The sequence below is a fragment of the Sylvia atricapilla genome, chromosome 3, assembly GCF_009819655.1.
Source record: "Sylvia atricapilla isolate bSylAtr1 chromosome 3, bSylAtr1.pri, whole genome shotgun sequence".
Taxonomy (NCBI): domain Eukaryota; kingdom Metazoa; phylum Chordata; class Aves; order Passeriformes; family Sylviidae; genus Sylvia; species Sylvia atricapilla.
In genome coordinates, this window is record NC_089142.1 from 111060713 (window position 1) to 111077734 (window position 17022).

Below are 17022 nucleotides of genomic sequence, written 5' to 3' on the forward strand. Positions count from 1 at the left end.
CCCTGAGGGGATTTCCCATCTCCCGTGAGGGGATCCATGTCCCCTTCCCGTGAGGGGATTTCCCGCTGAGGGGATCCATGTCCCCCTTCCCCTGAGGGGATTTCCCGCTGAGGGGATCCATGTCCCCTTCCCCTGAGGGGATTTCCCGCTGAGGGGATCCATGTCCCCTTCCCCTGAGGGGATTTCCCGGTGAGGGGATCCATGTCCCCTTCCCCCGGGGGGATTTCCCATCTCCCGTGAGGGGATCCATGTCCCCTTCCCCTGAGGGGATTTCCCGGTGAGGGGATCCATGTCCCCTTCCCCTGAGGGGATTTCCCGGTGAGGGGATCCATGTCCCCTTCCCCTGAGGGGATTTCCCGGTGAGGGATCCATGTCCCCCTTCCCCTGAGGGGATTTCCCATCTCCCGTGAGGGGATCCATGTCCCCCTTCCCCTGAGGGGATTTCCCGGTGAGCGGATCCATGTCCCCTTCCCCTGAGGGGATTTCCCGGTGAGGGGATCCATGTCCCCCTTCCCCTGAGGGGATTTCCCGCCTCCCATTAAAGGATCCATGTCCCCTTCCCCTGAGGGGACTTCCCGCCCCCGTGAGGCGAGGCCCCGCCCCCGCCCGGGCAGCCCGAGGGGCGCAGTTGCGCCTGCGCGGTGCCCTCGCGGCGCGTGCGCAGAGAGCGGCACGTCGGCGTGAGGCACGGGCGGGACGCGGGGTCTTTTCCCTTTCCCCCTTCTTTCTTTTCTTTGCCTCTTTTCCTCCCTCATTCTTTCCTTCGTTCCTCGGGCTGTCAAGGCCGGGACCCGGGGGCTCGGAGAAAGGCCCTGCCCCCGCGGTGAGGGCGAGCTGCGCCTGACAGGTATTAATTAGCCAGAATGATGGGCAGGAGAGCAGCAGGAGCCGGGAGTGTTGCTCCTCCGCTCTGGGAGCCGGGAAGGGTTTTCCGCAGTCAGAGCCTGGCGTGGCTTTTGCCGCTGTGAGCTGGGCCAGTGTCGCCTTGACCCCGTGTTATTTGTTTGTGTGCAGCGTCTTGTAGCAGGTCCGCGGCTCTCCCGGTTTTACCGATTCAGCTGCTTTAAGGTTCTCCTTAGGGTTAAAAAAACCTCACCAAAATAGTTGAGTTTGATTGGTTAGTTTGTCATGTGCTCACTTCCTGCAGGTATCCGGGTGCGAGGGAGGTTTTAAAGGGCCCGCAGCCATTCTCAGAGGAACCCAGAGCATTCCCTGCCTGGTGACACAAGGGTGACCTGTGAGAGGGGACATGGAAGGTACAGACAGTCCATTCCCTGAGCAGGACAGAATCACAGAATGGTTTGAGTTGGAAGGGACCTTAAAGACCATCCTGCTCCACCCCGTGCCGTGGGCAGGGACACGGCACCTTGCACTGTTCCTGTGCCAGTGCAGAACAGGCGGCTCTGAGTAAAAGGAGACAATCAGGGAGGAGATTGTTGGACAGGCTAATTGGCAAAACCACTCAAACCAAAGTAAAGATGATTAGAACAAGATGTGGGATGATCTGACAGAAGCTTAATTGCTGAGCCAGGGCTTAGCCTCGCAGGAGGTCTCTGAGCACGCCACAGCGCTGGTGTCACTGCCATGCTGTGTGGTCTTTTGGTGGTGATTTTGTCTTGAAATGCTCAGATAAAGGGCATTTTGCAGGTGTGTTCTGCTGCCTTAGAGAGGTAGTTGATGCTTAGGTAATTTCTGTCAGTATAGCATGAGGAATGCAAATGTGAGTTTTTTGTAGCAGATGTCAAAGAATCTGCAATGGGAGAATTAGTAGTTTATGTCAGAGATTAGTGGAGAAAGATGATAGATCAGTAAGCTCTTAGTAGATCTATGTGTCTGCTGTGGAGTAATGAAGAAGGGTGACGCGCAGAAGGAAATGAAAAAACTGGAACAGTTCCTAAATCGTTTAATTTTTTCAGTGTTAAAAAGCCTGTTTGGAAACACAACGTTTGTGCCTTGTGTTCTTGTCCGTTTTGTCCCAAGAAACAGCATCTTTGAGCCTCGAGCCTGATTTCAATGTGTGCTTTGTGTTTTCAGTGGGGAAATGAACCGAGGGTTGCTGCAGAGGTTTGAAAATCTGATGCAGCTCCGTGGTGCCTGCTGGCAGCTGCGTGCCCTGTCCTCCAGGGAAGTTTTTGGAGCACAATGGAAGCCTGTCCAGTTGTCTCCACATCCGGTGGGGTCCCTCCTTCTGCATCCACAGCTCTGGCCAAAACACAGAATGATCAATGCTGTCTTACCACAGTGCAGACATCTAGCCACAAAGGAGGTAATTAATTAAGGACATACAGTAATCCTTGGGTTTGTGTAGAAAGTGTAAGAGCTTGGTTTGAACATTTTAATTAAAAATTTTAAAAAGCACTTTATTCATGAGTAAAAAGAAGTTGCTATAAATCAATAAGACAAAAAGTACTTAATGTATAATTTTTTTGCCATTCCCTCTCAAATACTGACTTAGGCCAATAGCATCATGAATTTTTGCTGACACTGGAGGAAATTATTACAAACTAAAATGGAAATGGTCTTATTGATTTTTGTCCTTGTTCTGAAGAATTAAAAATGCAAAAAGATAAAGTGTGCTATACATTTGAAATGTTCATTTTGATGTGTTAACTCCTTCATTAATAGTAATTAATTTGTATTACAGTAAATATGTGTTTGCCTCATATGGCTTGAGACTATTGTCTTTTTATTATAGTTTTTGTTATTTCTTAGTTTATATTCCTCTGTGTGTGTCTAATTCCATGTAGGAGACAAAAAAGAAGAGAAAGAAAATCCCCCTGACGAGAGGTGAAGTGGAGATAAGGCAGAAGATGACTGTGGAGGAACTAGCACAAGCAATGGGCAAAGACATAGGTGAGAGCCTGCTCTGGGGTGTGAAACAGCAACATCTGTCACACCCCTTCCACCAGTGGGAAAGGCAAAGATTAGGCCTTAGTCAGTTGTGGTTGTACCCATCCCAAAGGAACTAAAGAGAAAAGAAGTTGGGCCATCCAAATCAACAGGCCAGACATTTAGATATGAAAAAGCCAGGTCTGTCTGCCCTCTCCAGCAGACTGCTCCTTGTGGCTGCGGCTCCTAGGGGCTGATTTATTCCAGAAGGAAAACATTGCACCCTGGTTTGTCAGAGATGGACCCCTATGAGTTAAGAACTCTTGGCTAAAGAGCTTCAGCCCAAAATCCAGAGTAGGAGTAGGAATCTTGGATTCAGGAGCAATTTGTGCTTCATTAGAACAGTCATTTGATTAAGTGGGAGTGGCAAGATGTGTCTGGAATTGCTCCCTGTAACCATTTTTGACTACTGAAGTATGTTCAGTGTTTCTAAAACCAAAGAAAGGAGCCTATGATCAGATTTATCAAATTTCCTTACTCCTTGAATTCACTGCTTTGCTGTTTGCTTTAGGTGAATTTCAGTTGTTTTCTCTTTTGGAGTTAGTGGAAAAGTAAGCCATGGATATCTGAGTGGAAAATAAGATTGTAGCAGCTAACAGAGTAGTAATTTTCAGTAAATCTGCAAGAAGTTCTCTGCAAATATGTAGATTAATGGCAACTTCTAGATAAATCTGGCTAAAGGAAAACTGCATGGTGAATAATACTTACTAGCACAAAGAAAATAATGAAAAAAATCTGATGAAGTAAGTTGGGGTTTTTTGTCCCACGTGTTTTTTGTGGATGCAATTGTTAAGTGTGTTTATGTTTGCTACAGATCATATTTATGAAGCGCTGTTGTACACAGACATTAACCTTGATTCAGTAGAACCAGACTCCATCTTACATGAAGACCACATCAAGATGATTGTCCAAAAATCAGGAATGAAGTATAAATCAGCAAAACTGAAGGAGGAAAAGGAAAGAAGAAATGCAGATGCTGTGAAGAGGTAAGTTGTGAGCTGTTTGGCTCTTTTTATTCTGTTTCTTTCTGTGGATGCTTGCAGAGGAGGCAGCATTGACTGTGTGGCAGCGAGGGCTGTGGTGGGCATGGCCCAGTGAAATTTTTTTGGCATTTAGAGCTCCTGTTTTTGCTGCAATTACAGACCTCCTGCAGACCCAGCAGTGCTGACCCCACGGCCCCCAGTTGTCACCATCCTGGGACACGTGGATCATGGGAAAACAACCTTACTGGACAGCCTGCGGAAAACCCAAGTGGCGTCAATGGAAGCAGGAGGCATCACACAGCACATCGGGGCTTTTATTGGTATGATCCAAGTCTCCATGTGCTCAGGTGTAACACAACTCCCTCTCCATCTCACGCAGCAGACTGACTTGCTGCCAGTTCATTGGGGGAAAAAAGTTGTCACAGAAATGGTGAGAAAGGAAATGGTAATATAAAATGTCTGTGGCTGATAGCTGTCATAACTATGTACATAGAACTTTGAAATGAATTGTCTGCAGAAGTTGATGTTAGACTGTTTTGGATTATGGAAGATCCCAGGACACTTCCTCATTTCTGCGGATTTAACCGCACCTTTGACATTCGTGCCAACAATTACCCGATAGTCTGAAACATATCACTGTTGTTAAAATGACATGACTCTCAAAGGAGTGGTGCATGATCTACAGCACATCAAATAAAGTTGGGTGAAATGCTGATGTTAAGCCGTCCGTTTGTTCACAGTGCACATGCCTTCTGGGGAGAAGATAACCTTCCTTGACACCCCTGGCCACGCAGCCTTTTCAGCCATGCGGGCCAGAGGCACCAACGTCACCGACATCGTCATTCTGGTGGTGGCAGCAGAGGATGGAGTGATGGAGCAAACCATAGAGTCCATCCAGCACGCCAAAAATGCAGGAGGTACAGAGTGGGGGGCTTTGGGAACCTTGCTTTTACCTCTCAAAGAAACCTTGGACTGGAGTCCACAGAACTTGAGAAGTAACTGTCCTAGTCCCATTCATCGTCCCATGTGATGTTTGAAAATGTATTGAATGTTGCAGTAATACAAAAAGATCCTAAAATACGAATATTTAGCAAGATGAGGTAATTGTTTGGGGTTTTATACCTTCTCTACATGGATAACTCCTTCAGCTTGCCCTCCTGGTAGCTCAGATCTCAATGGCTGCTCAGGGAAGAGGCACCAGGTGAGGTGATCTGTCCTAAGTGGCCATGGCAGCTGTTGTGGTAACAAGCAGGTTTTGTTTAGGTTGCTTAGACTGAATTTGTGTGTTCTCTTTTTAGTTCCTGTTATCCTGGCCATTAATAAATGTGACAAACCTGAAGCTGATCCTGAAAGAGTAAAGAAGGAATTGCTGGCTCATGATGTGGTCTGTGAAGAGTTTGGAGGTGATGTTCAGGCTGTAAATATTTCTGCACTCAAGGTAAGATTGGTATATAAAAAATGATGGTGTTCATACATTTCTAATATGTGCATAGAAATGCATTTTTGTTTGGCAGCTGGAAAATAAAATGCTTTTCTTCCTGGGATTTGAGCTCAGTGCTACTGGCTTTTGCCAGAATTACTTGAAACACACTGAAATGTGTTTTGAGGCTCAGGCTTCCAGCAAGCAATAATATCCAATTTTTCTACTGGTAATTCAGTCCAGCAGTTTTGTGTCTGATGTCCTGAAGTCTTGCCTCGGTGTTCAATGTCATCACATTTCAATGGAGGAATTGGGCACTAAGGGTTGAACTTCTGATCTCACTTTGTATGGGCAATTAATTTATTCTGTGTGGTTTTATGCAGGGGGAAAACCTGATGGTTTTGGCAGAGGCAACTGTTGCTCTGGCAGAGATGTTGGAACTGAAGGCAGATGCCACGGGGCTGGTGGAGGGGACGATCATTGAATCTCGGAAAGACAAAGGGAAAGGGTGAGTCAAGTGCCACCTCTGCAGCTCCAGTGAAGCACTTTGTGACAACACAGACACGCTGGGCAGGGGTGTGGTGCCTCAGTAAATAAAGCTGGAACACTTTCTTTGCAATGTTCCTAGTCAGAGCCTTGAAATACTACTCTGCACCACAAGAGGTTATAAACTGATGGGGCAAAATTCATCATATCCCTGAAATCAAAATCCTGTAACAGGAAATAGTTTAAAATTATAGAACTGATGTGTTTTTTTTAATGTCGTTTAAAAAGTAGAAATTATGAAGTTAACAGTCAATACATACAAAATTCTTGACAAGTTTTGTGTAACATGACATTCCACACTTAGGTACCTTAGTCCATGTGCATGTTCTATGAACAAGGTGTGTTCTGCCCTCTTTAAAAATGAACTGAGTTCTACAAAATTGTTGGGATTTGGTGTTTGGGGCTGGGGGGTTTTTTGGTGAGGGTTTACTTAATGTGTAAAATCATCCTGTTGCTGGGTTCACAATTGTCAGATTTATGATCTGCAGATTTATGATCTGCAGACATGAAGAGTACAGTAGAGCTTTTGGGGCTTTTTAATTAAATGAAAAATTTGGTGAGTGCTCTAGTAAATTATCACAGGAACATTCTGCCTGTGATGGATCCCAAATCCATTCTGCTTGTGTTGTGCCTGCACTGACCGTGAAGACAGGGAGAAACATCGCTTGTGTTTTGTCTGTTATTTTTGTCCTCTGTTCTTCCCCAGTCCACTCACCACAGCCATCATCCAGAGAGGAACTCTGAGGAAAGGCTGTGTTCTGGTTGCAGGGAAGACCTGGGCAAAAGTGCGTTTCCTGTTCGATGAGAATGGCAAGGCCGTGGATGCAGCCTCACCAGGCATCCCCGTGGAAATCATGGGCTGGAAGGAGTCCCCTTCAGCTGGAGATGAAATCCTTGAAGTAGAGTCTGAGGTACAGAAAGAACTCTTCAGTGAAAAGCTCAGACTGCTGCAAGGATGGAAAGGAGTAACAGTGAGAGCTTTTAATCACCTGGATAGTCCCATGAAAGGTTGAGTGTGGGGATTAAGGGACCTGAATTAGGTGCTTTGGAAGAGGAATGAGGGTTTGCCTCTTTCTTTTCCACCTTTCCTCTGCTGGACTGTCCTCATCTCCACTGGAACAATCCAGTACTTGAGATGAGTGTTTTAATTTGAGAAAGACATAACTCTTGTCTGACAAAAAGAAAATGCATAAAATACAGCTTGAAATAGGTGTTGTGAGAGCTGGAAAAAACACCACATGAAAGAATGAACAATAATTCTCTTCTGCAATGCAGAGATACTATAAAAATAGGCCTTGAGTCATGTGATAGCTGAGGGAGGAAAAGCTCTTGTCTCCTTCTCTGCCATCTGTGCAGCAAAACCTATAGTTAAAAGTGAAGGAAAATGAGTGAGCCTGTAGAGAAGATGCAAAAGGATTAAATTGCAGAGTGTTCTGATGCAGTGCTTTGAAAGTAATGTTTCTGTCTTCCTGCCCAGCAAAGGGCACAGGAAGTTGTGGCTTGGAGGACCTATGTTGAACAACAGGAGAAGATGAAGAAGGATCTGGAAGTTATTGAAGCAAAGCAAAAGGAACACAGGTTGGAATATGAGAAGAAGCAGCAGAAGCTGGCCCACCTGACCTGGAGACAAAGGAAGGCAGCGCTGTACAAGGCCAATAAGCATCTGATGTTCTCAAGGCCTAAGGAGAGAGCAGAGATGGATGAGAACACACTCTCATTAATAGTTAAAGGTGCTGTCCCTGTCTGTGTGCTGCTCCTTTGGTTCTGTGCCGCTCAAATGCTCAGTCTGAAATAGAGCTGTAAACTAAACAGAAAGTTTCTGTTACCAAAAGTTTGATCAGTTTAAAACTGATTATTGAACTTCTCTCATAAGAGCAGGGGTATCAGAAAACATCCAGTGGTCAGGAGGATGTGCTGCCAGCAGGGCCAGAGCAGTGGGAAAACTTAAAATGCCCAAAACACTTACCCCAGGAGCTCCGGGGTAAAGCCCATACATATGAAACCCTAAAAAAATCTATATATACACATACATAAATATGTGTTAAAAAAACCAAACTGAAAACCCCAAGCTATAAGTATTTTCCATCAGCAAAATAGAGGAGAGTAATAATTACGTATTGAAGTGGGATAGGAAGAACCTGGTTTAACCTCATTTAGTGATACTCAAGCAGTGACTGTAGTTGAAAACCTGCAAACTTGACCTGACAGTGACAGCAGATGTAGAGCCTCTGGACCTTCTGTATTTATCCAGTCTGTTTTTGGAATTAACAGACTTTTTTGGATGGGTTTTAATGTATTACTCAAAATCTAGCAAGAGTGACAGATGTCAGAAGACTTTCTGTTGCACAGTGTGGAGTTGACAGTGGTTGTATTTCTGTGTCTTTGACTTACACGAAGCCAGCAGTACTTCCATTTATCCATACAGGTGATGTGGATGGATCTGTTGAAGCTATTCTGAACATTCTGGACAGCTACGACTGTGAGGATGAATGCAAACTGGATATTGTCTACTTTGGAATGGGAGATATCAGTGAAAACGATATCAATCTTGCTGAAGCATTTAATGGTGTGTGTTTAAAAATCATGTTACAGTTATTGAAATTATTGACTTGCTGAAATGGGTACGCCTCAGTCAGGTTTTGTTTTCTCAATAATTAGCAGCTTCAATAAGGTAAATTTTTGTGAATCTTGAAAATGCTTCCTTGAACATCAAACTGGTGGAGGAGGGGAGGCTGAAAGTCTCTCGGAAATAGAAGGACTCTGGAAAAGCTCTTGCCAGAAATTCACTTGTTAAGGTTAAACTCTGGCTCTTCACTTGGGCTGCTTTATGATGCTCACACAGGGCAAAGCTAGAAAAGCAGGTTAGAAAATAATTTCCTTTTGTTCAGGGAGGCAACTGGATGTAGGACTGAGTCAACTGTTGCTGTTCATACCCCTTAATTCTCACCTGCTGCAGAGAGTGATGTCACTGCACCTGCCATAGCCCACAGGCAGGCAAGAATCATTCAGAATTCACTTCCAGCTTTATTTGGACAACCAAGTTGCTTTTCCAGCTGAAAAACAGAGATCTGTGTCCTTTACGTGAGTTGTGTGTGTTATTTTCTGCTCTGATGCCTCCAGCTCTGTCATCAGAGACCTTCTGTGGGCTTTTTTGGGCCATTTATTTTGATAGGTTTGTAGCAGTCCATGTGCTAGTGGGAGAGGTAAATGGTCCCCTCTTAAAAGAGAAGCAGGAATAAAATGTATTCTGTGCTGCAGAATTTCACTTTAACTGTTCAAAGACTCATCCCTTATAGCCATCACTTGACAGTTGTTTTATTTGTAGGTGTAATATTTGGATTCAGTGTGAAAGCCAATGAAAGTATCAAAAAGCTGGCTGATAGAAAGGGAATAAAAATTAAACTTCACAACGTTATCTACAAACTTATAGAAGACTTGAAGGATGAGCTGAACAGCAGGCTGCCCCCAGCTGTGGTGGAGACTACAATAGGTGAGTTTTCATTGATACATTTTTGCCTCAAAATGTGGCAAATTCTATTCTGTAACCGCTTTTTTATCTTAAAGCATGGCAAGTAGAAAAATGCAGCCTCCTTCTACCTCATGCCAGTTTGTTACTCCTGTGTACTTCAATTTTACTTTTTTCTTTTAGGGGAAGCTTCCGTTCTTGACACCTTCTCTGTCACAGTTGGAAAAAACAAAATTTCAGTGGCTGGATGCAGAGTCCACAAGGGGCTGCTGGACAGAAAAATGAAGTTTAAGCTAATCCGTAACAGGGATGTTATTTGGAAAGGTGAGTGCAATTGCCACAAAATGGGGATTTGCATTTCGTGTTTTTAGATATTCCTAGTTTCCTGGGAAGCCTGCGCAAAGGATCCTAGAGAAATCCTGAATTCTGTCCAGGGAAAGCCACCAAATGTCAGTGTATCTTTTCCCAGACTTTTTTCCAACCACCCATTCTGGTAGGCAAGTAGGAGCATCACAGGATCTACCTGCCAAAAGGAGGCTGGTGTCTGACTTCCCATTAACCACAAGCACCCCTACTAATAAATTTTCCTGCTTTCCTTGTGGAGCCACAAAGTGAAACGTTAATCCTAAAGGAAGGGCAAACCTAACCACTGCTTTACTCTGCAGCTAGTGGCTTCTCTTTCATGCATTTTCTCTTTGTAGGGTGTTTATCATCACTGAAGCACCATAAAGATGATGTCCAGGTAATAAAAACAGGTATGGATTGTGGATTGAGTTTGGACAAAAATTTGGAGTTCAGCATTGGAGATGAAATTATCTGTTATGAAGAAAAAGAAGTTCAACAGACAACTTCCTGGGACCCGGGATTTTAAAGACATTTTCACATGAACACTAAAGGACATGTATTATGTTCCCAGCTGGCCTTTAACTCTTAACCTTAAATGAATTTTGAGAGGTGCACAGGAGCTGTTCTGTACATCAGAGCACTTCAGATACATTTTATATCTGCAATGTTCTGCTTTTCTATCATGTCAAGCAATCAACTGCCTTCATTGGAACATGAGATAAATCACCAGGGTGACTACAAGCACTTCAAGTGTGCTAAACTATCATGGTAAAATATTTCTGATGGCAATGCCTTGATTCCAAAATAACTGAGCAACTTCCTCCCTCCCCTCTCCTCCCTGTGCTGCTGTACAGTGTTTCAGTGTGTTGGCTGTATTTTGTCATCAGGCCTCCCATACCCAGTTCTCTAGCACTGACTCAGTTGCAAACCTGACTCTAGACCTCTGAATTTCCTATTTTTCCAGATCAGAACTGTCTCACATTAAGGACATTATGTCTAAGGTTATCTTGGGTGGTTTGTTTGGTTTTTTTTTTCCCTTTTACAACTGGTACCCATTATTCTTTAAATCAAATCACTGCTTTAGTTTTTCACCACATATTTCACCCTAGCTGGCAGGCAGCACCCAAAGGTCCACAGATTTTTCTCCCTGATCGGCAGAGAGTAAAACACCGCATCACAAAAATAAATCCTTCAACCGTACAGAAGCTCAGATTTTTATTGTCTGGTACATTTACTTGTCTTCTGGCTTGTTGAAGCAGTATGTCAGACAGCACTTGCCACAGTAGTGTCTGTCAAAGTGACTGGCCATGAAGACTCCAGCCCCACACTCCTCCGAGGGGCACTCCCGGCGCAGGCGGCTGATCTTGCCGTTCTCATCCACCTGGGAAGGACAAACAGGCAAAGGTTCATGGACACTCTCCACCTTTTAGCAACAATAATGATTTTGAGTATTTTCCACTGGCATAATAGTTTTTGTAGCAGCAAGTACATCAAGCTGCTTTGAGGTACTTGTCGGAAGTGCCCAACTGCAACAGATTGTGTGTCTTTTATTTAACATGTGGGATATTTGTAAATAGGAGTTTAAATAGTAAATACACCAGAATCTGTGCAGACCTGTTACAGGCTTCACATCCTCCCTGGTGAGAGCTCAGTTTCCATCAAGTTTCTCCCTGAGTTAGTTCTACTCACCTTGTAGTACTTGAGCACTGCAAGCTTAACCTTCTTTCTCTTATGCTTGTTCTTCTTGGGAGTTGTGTAAGACTTCTTCTTCCTTTTCTTAGCACCACCACGAAGTCTCAGCACCAGGTGAAGGGTTGATTCCTGTTTGTAAAACACATGGAATAGACTCAAAATGCTTTCTCAAGGCAAGTGCAGTATTTAAACAGCCCATTTTCTTCTACCTAGAGGAAGCACATCTCAAGTGACAGGCTTTTTAGTAAAGCTCTGGAAGGATTATTTGCTGTTAAGGCGGTATCCCAACCTCCTAGCATGAACACTACTTCAATCGCTTGATTTGTCTGAATTTATTGAAAACGTTTCTTAGTCGCAGCAGCAAAGGTCAGTGAGCTCTGCCCATGCCCATTCCTGGATACTGCACTGCTGTGTCCTGCCTTTCCTACTCACTTTTTGGATGTTGTAGTCGGACAGTGTGCGTCCATCCTCCAGCTGCTTCCCAGCAAAGATCAGCCGCTGCTGATCCGGAGGGATGCCTAATGGTGACACAAATCGGGAAAAAATGAGGAACGTGAGCTACAGCATGCTGTAATAAAATCAAGACTGCTGCACGAAATTACATCTGTGTTAGACGCACGTCAATCCACAAGAGTAGAGGACAGAATAATATATTCAGCATATACTGATTGATATCAATATATAATAGCCATTAAGTGCCTTTAGAGCTTACCCTCCTTATCCTGGATCTTCGCTTTTACATTTTCTATAGTATCAGAGGGTTCAACCTATTACGAAATAGAACAACAGAATCAAAACGCGCTGCACGTTTTAATTAGCCCGGAAAGGCCGAAAAACCACGAGGAGCTCCCGGCACACGCCTGGTGCCGCCACGACCATTCCGGCCCCCACCGCGTGGTCGGAACCGGCCCGGGCAGCGCCGGGGCCGCGTTTCCCCACACATCCCGGCCTCTCCCGGCGCATCCCCGCGTTTCAAAGCACCGGCAGGGTGCATCCCGCTGGCGGCGGCTCACCTCGAGGGTGATGGTTTTCCCCGTGAGGGTCTTCACGAAGATCTGCATGGCGAGGCGGGCAGAGGCGGCGGGGCGGCGGGGCCGGAGCGCGGGCTGCCCGCGCTGCTCGCGGAATGGCGGCGGCGGCCCGAGAGAGCGCCGCGCCCGCACGCACGGGGTTTCCGTGCGCGCCGCAGGGGGGGCGGGCGGCGCGCCGGGACTACAGCTCCCGGCATGCCCCGCCAGCGGCCGCCGCGCTCGCGCCTGCTGGGAGGTGTAGTCCCGCCGCGGGGGGAGTGGGCGGGAACTGCGGCTCCCACAGTGCACCGCGGTGGCTGCCGGCAGGGGAGGAGCAGCCGCCATGCCGAAAGGCGGGACCGCCGTGACGGTGAGGAGGAGCCGCCATGAGGAGGCGAGGAGGGCGTGCCGTGACGGATGAGGAGGAGGAGGAGCCGCCATGAGGAGGCGAGGAGGGCGTGCCGTGACGGATGAGGAGGAGCCGCCATGAGGAGACGAGGAGGGACCGCCGTGACGAGTGAGGCGGTGCCGCTGTGAAGGGAGGAGGCGGGGTCGCCATGAGGGCGGGGTGCCTCAGGCTCGTGGTTTGGGTTGTTCTGTGCGGTGTGGTGGCCGTCGTTGGGGGTGTTATTTTAGAGACAGCCGCTGTGTGACAGACCTGTGTCTCCGTCAAGGCCAGGTTGGCCACACTTGGAGCTACCTGGTCTAGTCTGGAGCTACCTAGTGGGAGGTGTCCCTGCCCGCAGTGGAGGATGGAACTGGACGAGCTTTAAGGTCCTTTCCCACTCAAACCATTCTGGGATTCTTCGCAGCGTGAAGTCTCAGATTTCGATGTGCTGGTTCCTGAGGAGGCACTTTGCCACCTACACGTTCCTCGAGATTCATTCTAGCTTTATATTTGGGCAAAGATTTTTACAACTAGAAAAGCTGCAGGTAATTTGGGAATAAAGGAGTTCTGAGTCATCATTTGGAAATTACTTGTTAGCTGGATTTAGGCGTATGAGTCGAATAGGGGAAAGGCTAAAGCAGAATCAAGACCTGCTCGAATAAATCAGGTGGGGCCATTTTAACAGTTTCAACCCTTCTGTGTTTTGATGAGAAGCTGAGAAAGCAGGTTGTGTTGGGTAAGGTCTGTCTGAGGTGTGTTACATTATACCCGGTAATGCATTTTGTAAGATAACAAATAGTTTTCAAGTAAATGAGCGCTTGGCAATGGGTAAAAAGTGGTTTGTTGGTTTTTTGTCCCCAATTGATATGAGCAGACCAGTTGTGACCTTTGTGTTGTTACAGAAATCAAGGATTTTCATTTCATTTCATTCATTTCATTTTCAGCTGGTTTTTGTGCTGCAGTATAGAGTCAGGGTCACTACAATAAATTCATAATGCCAGGAATAACTGTAGGGTTTATGCTTGAAAACCACTTTTTGTAACTTTATGGGAGTTTTGAAATGATAAAGCTGTCCTAAACCAGGAGAAAAACAACAAAATTAAAAAGACCCATGACATTTATCTCACATGCTCTGCATTAGCATTACCAGCCCTTCTGTGTTATTGCTGAATTTCCTGAGGGATTCCTGCCTGCCTTTTTCAGACACTGAGATGAAAAAGGCCTAGAATAAATCGAGATGCGTAGTTTTTGAGATGGATTGGAATAAGGAATACTGGCTCTGCTTTTAAATCTTGGATAGGATTGGTATTTTAAGATACTAAAATGCAAAGGAGCGCCTGCTCCTTTGGTTTTCCACAAATGTAAGTGCAAAGGACATTTAGTGCCCACCTGGAGTAAATGTATGCTATTACATAAGTGCTGGTTACCTTAGTTTTAAACAATATTGGTGATTATTTCATCTCAGGTGAATTTAGAGACTGCCTCATAATGAAAATTTTTCTGCATTTTCATCATCTTTAACAATGTTACTTTACTTTTGGGGCTTTTTTTTTTCTTTATTTTTAATCTTAGAGCAGCAGCATGAAGCTTGCTCTATAATTTTCTCTATTCATTTTATTTTCATTCTGCCACACTTATTATAGTGTTCCAGAAAGTTACTTTCCTGTTGATTTTCCCTCCATAAGCACCATATCCAAAAATACATTAATGGATAATGCAGTGTGTTACTATATGCAAGGATATCCTCATTTCAACCAAATGGGAATGTTTATTGCCACAATCAAGAATGGCTAAAGGAATGCTGTTTTTTCTTCAGGGGAGAATAAAAACTCTAGAATCTGAGCCCACAGCTCTTTTATACTATAGGAAAAGAGCAGTGGAGCTTGAAGTAATTTACTAATATTTAAAATATGTGCAAAATGTGTTACTTTAATTAAGACATTAATAATTTAGTTGTCTCTGGCTTCTTTAATTTGTATTTTTAAATGTTTCCATTCTTGTTTTATTTTCATAGGGCAGCTGCTAATGATTGTGTAAAACCTTGCTAACATGAAAACCTGAATTAACTGAAGTTGCAAAGGGTGTTTCATAAAAAATCATCTGCCTAAGGGGATTTTTTCAGTACTTAAAAATTATCCTCAGTTAAAGAAAATATTTTCATAAAGATGTATTCGTTTATAAAGTTTGTGATTGTTTGGTTTGGGGTTTTTTTTTGTTTCTATTTTTTAAGGGCTTTAACAGTTTTGACTCTGAATTTGACTCTGACATCTGAATTGATGAGATTGCATTTGGGTTCTCCTGCCCTGCCATGTTTTGTATTTCATGATGTCCCTGGTGAAACAGATGAGAAGTCACTTGGTATTTGGAAAGGAAAGAAGAAAAGTTTGTGTGCTGTAGCAATTTGAAATATCAAAGTCACCCGTCACACTGAATGCAGCTCTCCCAGGAGGGCTTCATCAAAGTGCTGCTGTGGCAGCCCTGCACATGGAGTCCCTTTTTATCCATTTTCAGAGGTTCTTCCTTGGCCCTTTCTCTAAAGGAACTGAAATTGCAGAGTTCAGCTGCTCTGTGTGATGTGAAAACTGACAAGCTAATCTTAAATCTATTTCTGTTTGTACAGATGAAAACGTACCTGAGGCTTTTCCCAAAGAATCCAGAGTCCTGGAAGCAATTGGCCATTAGATGCTGTTGAAAACTCCAACAATGCAACAGTCTATTTCTGAGCGCTGAGATTTCACTGCTAATACAATCCCTGGATATCAAGCACACAAATTAGTTCATTAACTCATCTTCTATAGCCTGCTGAGTAACTGCTACTCAAAAATAGCTCTCTCCTGTTTCTGGCCATTGATTAATTAGATTAATTCTTCCCAAATCATAGATGTTATATTTGCTGTAGTTTCAGTTGAAAAGCAGTATATTCTAAGGACGTCCAGCCCCCTGAGGTTTACCTGTCAATGGTCAAATGTGTTCTTTTCTTTCTTCTATGTGTTCTCTTCCTTAGACTGTTGTTGCGTAGTTATGACACCATTTTTAATTCTTATTTTATTTCCTGGCTGTTTTTCAGACCATTTTATGGGAGGATTTTCAAGTTACCATCTCTTCTAGAGTTTCTTGACATTGTCATTCTAGGACATTTCTATTTACAGGAAATTCTTTGTATCAGTGTTTCTAAGTAACAGGTTAGATTGTTGTAATATCGCCTCCAGCGTTTCCACAGTGCTCAGGGAAATGAGTCAAGATCATTGTGTGGCTTTGTGGAAGGGAAAGGGAGAGGTAACCATAAACAAATACAGAATAATCCTGCTAGTTGATTTTTCAGATGATTGCTTCTTTCTGTTGGAAAGCTGTCCTAACCCTGCATTAATTCACTGTCTCAGTCGACAGTGGATTAGAAAACTTCAATTTTCATTTATGGTTTTTACCTCTGCCTATCAGAAAAAGTATGGGTTTGGGCTGTTGGAAGAAGTGAGCAAAAAAAAGAAAACACAACAAAATTTTAATAACAAACTTTGAAACTTGAAATTTCAACTTAGCTCTGACTCCAGCCTACAAATTACATTTGATTCAGTGCTCCTTTGGGCAACTTTTCATGGAGAGAACTCTGCAGGCGCTTAGCTTCTAGTGGGGCTTCTATGAGCTGACTCTTGGGCAAGCTGCAACCTCAGCACTTAGTGCGTAGGACACACAAAAATAAACAGTCCTGCTTGATTTCAAGGTCTGGAAGTTGTCAGAGAGGCTTTTTCTTGCTCTGCCAGACCCAGGGACAGAGGCTCTCCAGGCAGCAGGAACTCAAGCCAAGGGCAGACAGCTGCACCACATCACATGGGCAGTGAGTGCCAAGAAGCCACTCTGCAGACAAACTAACACATATCTGCCTGGGCTTAGCTAAGAGAAATGCTTGAAATCAAAGACAAAATTTCTGAAAATTAGGTTTTCTGCATCCACACACAGTTATTTGTATCTAATGTGCTTTTTTGTGTCTTGCCCCAATAAACTACCCTTGACTTCTGTGCCTGCACCTCCTCTGTCATTCTGTTGCTGTTACGGGTTTCAGAAAAGATTTTAAGTGCAAGCAGAGATTTTGGCCTTTAAACCTTTTAAATTAAATTCTCTTATGTGTCATTAATTTTCATATTTATTTTTTTCACCTCAGTCTTTGGATTTCTAATCCACTTTGAAATCAGTGAGTGAGTTCTGCAGTATGCTTAATATGAGTAGCAAAAAGCTTTTTAGAGCAAATTCAGGATATTTAAAGGTGGGTTTTACTTTTTCTTAGATAC

At 44.2% G+C, this 17022-nt stretch overlaps 2 protein-coding genes across 3 annotated transcripts; one reads left to right on the plus strand and one right to left on the minus strand.

Annotated features, from left to right (window-relative positions):
- Positions 1 to 711: 711 nt before the first annotated feature.
- On the plus strand, positions 712 to 10854 carry MTIF2 (mitochondrial translational initiation factor 2). Of its 2 annotated transcripts, none has more exons than XM_066316610.1 (14): positions 712 to 847; positions 2035 to 2266; positions 2748 to 2853; positions 3704 to 3875; positions 4032 to 4192; positions 4613 to 4789; positions 5171 to 5310; positions 5676 to 5800; positions 6545 to 6749; positions 7316 to 7568; positions 8264 to 8404; positions 9164 to 9328; positions 9488 to 9628; positions 10006 to 10854. In XM_066316610.1, exons 2-14 carry the CDS (start codon positions 2042 to 2044, stop codon positions 10173 to 10175), a joined length of 2181 nt encoding a protein of 726 aa, XP_066172707.1. In that variant the 5' UTR covers positions 712 to 847; positions 2035 to 2041; the 3' UTR covers positions 10176 to 10854. The 2 variants fall into 2 exon arrangements, with proteins under 2 accessions (XP_066172707.1, XP_066172708.1); XM_066316611.1 differs by lacking the exon at positions 712 to 847 and adding an exon at positions 1237 to 1256.
- On the minus strand, positions 10848 to 12512 carry RPS27A (ribosomal protein S27a). The gene is made up of 5 exons (XM_066316612.1): positions 12355 to 12512; positions 12054 to 12108; positions 11774 to 11859; positions 11339 to 11470; positions 10848 to 11030 (listed from the first exon to the last, which is right to left on the minus strand). The coding sequence occupies exons 1-5, from the start codon at positions 12400 to 12402 to the stop codon at positions 10881 to 10883; spliced, it is 471 nt and encodes a 156-aa protein (XP_066172709.1). The 5' UTR covers positions 12403 to 12512; the 3' UTR covers positions 10848 to 10880.
- Positions 12513 to 17022: the final 4510 nt, after the last annotated feature.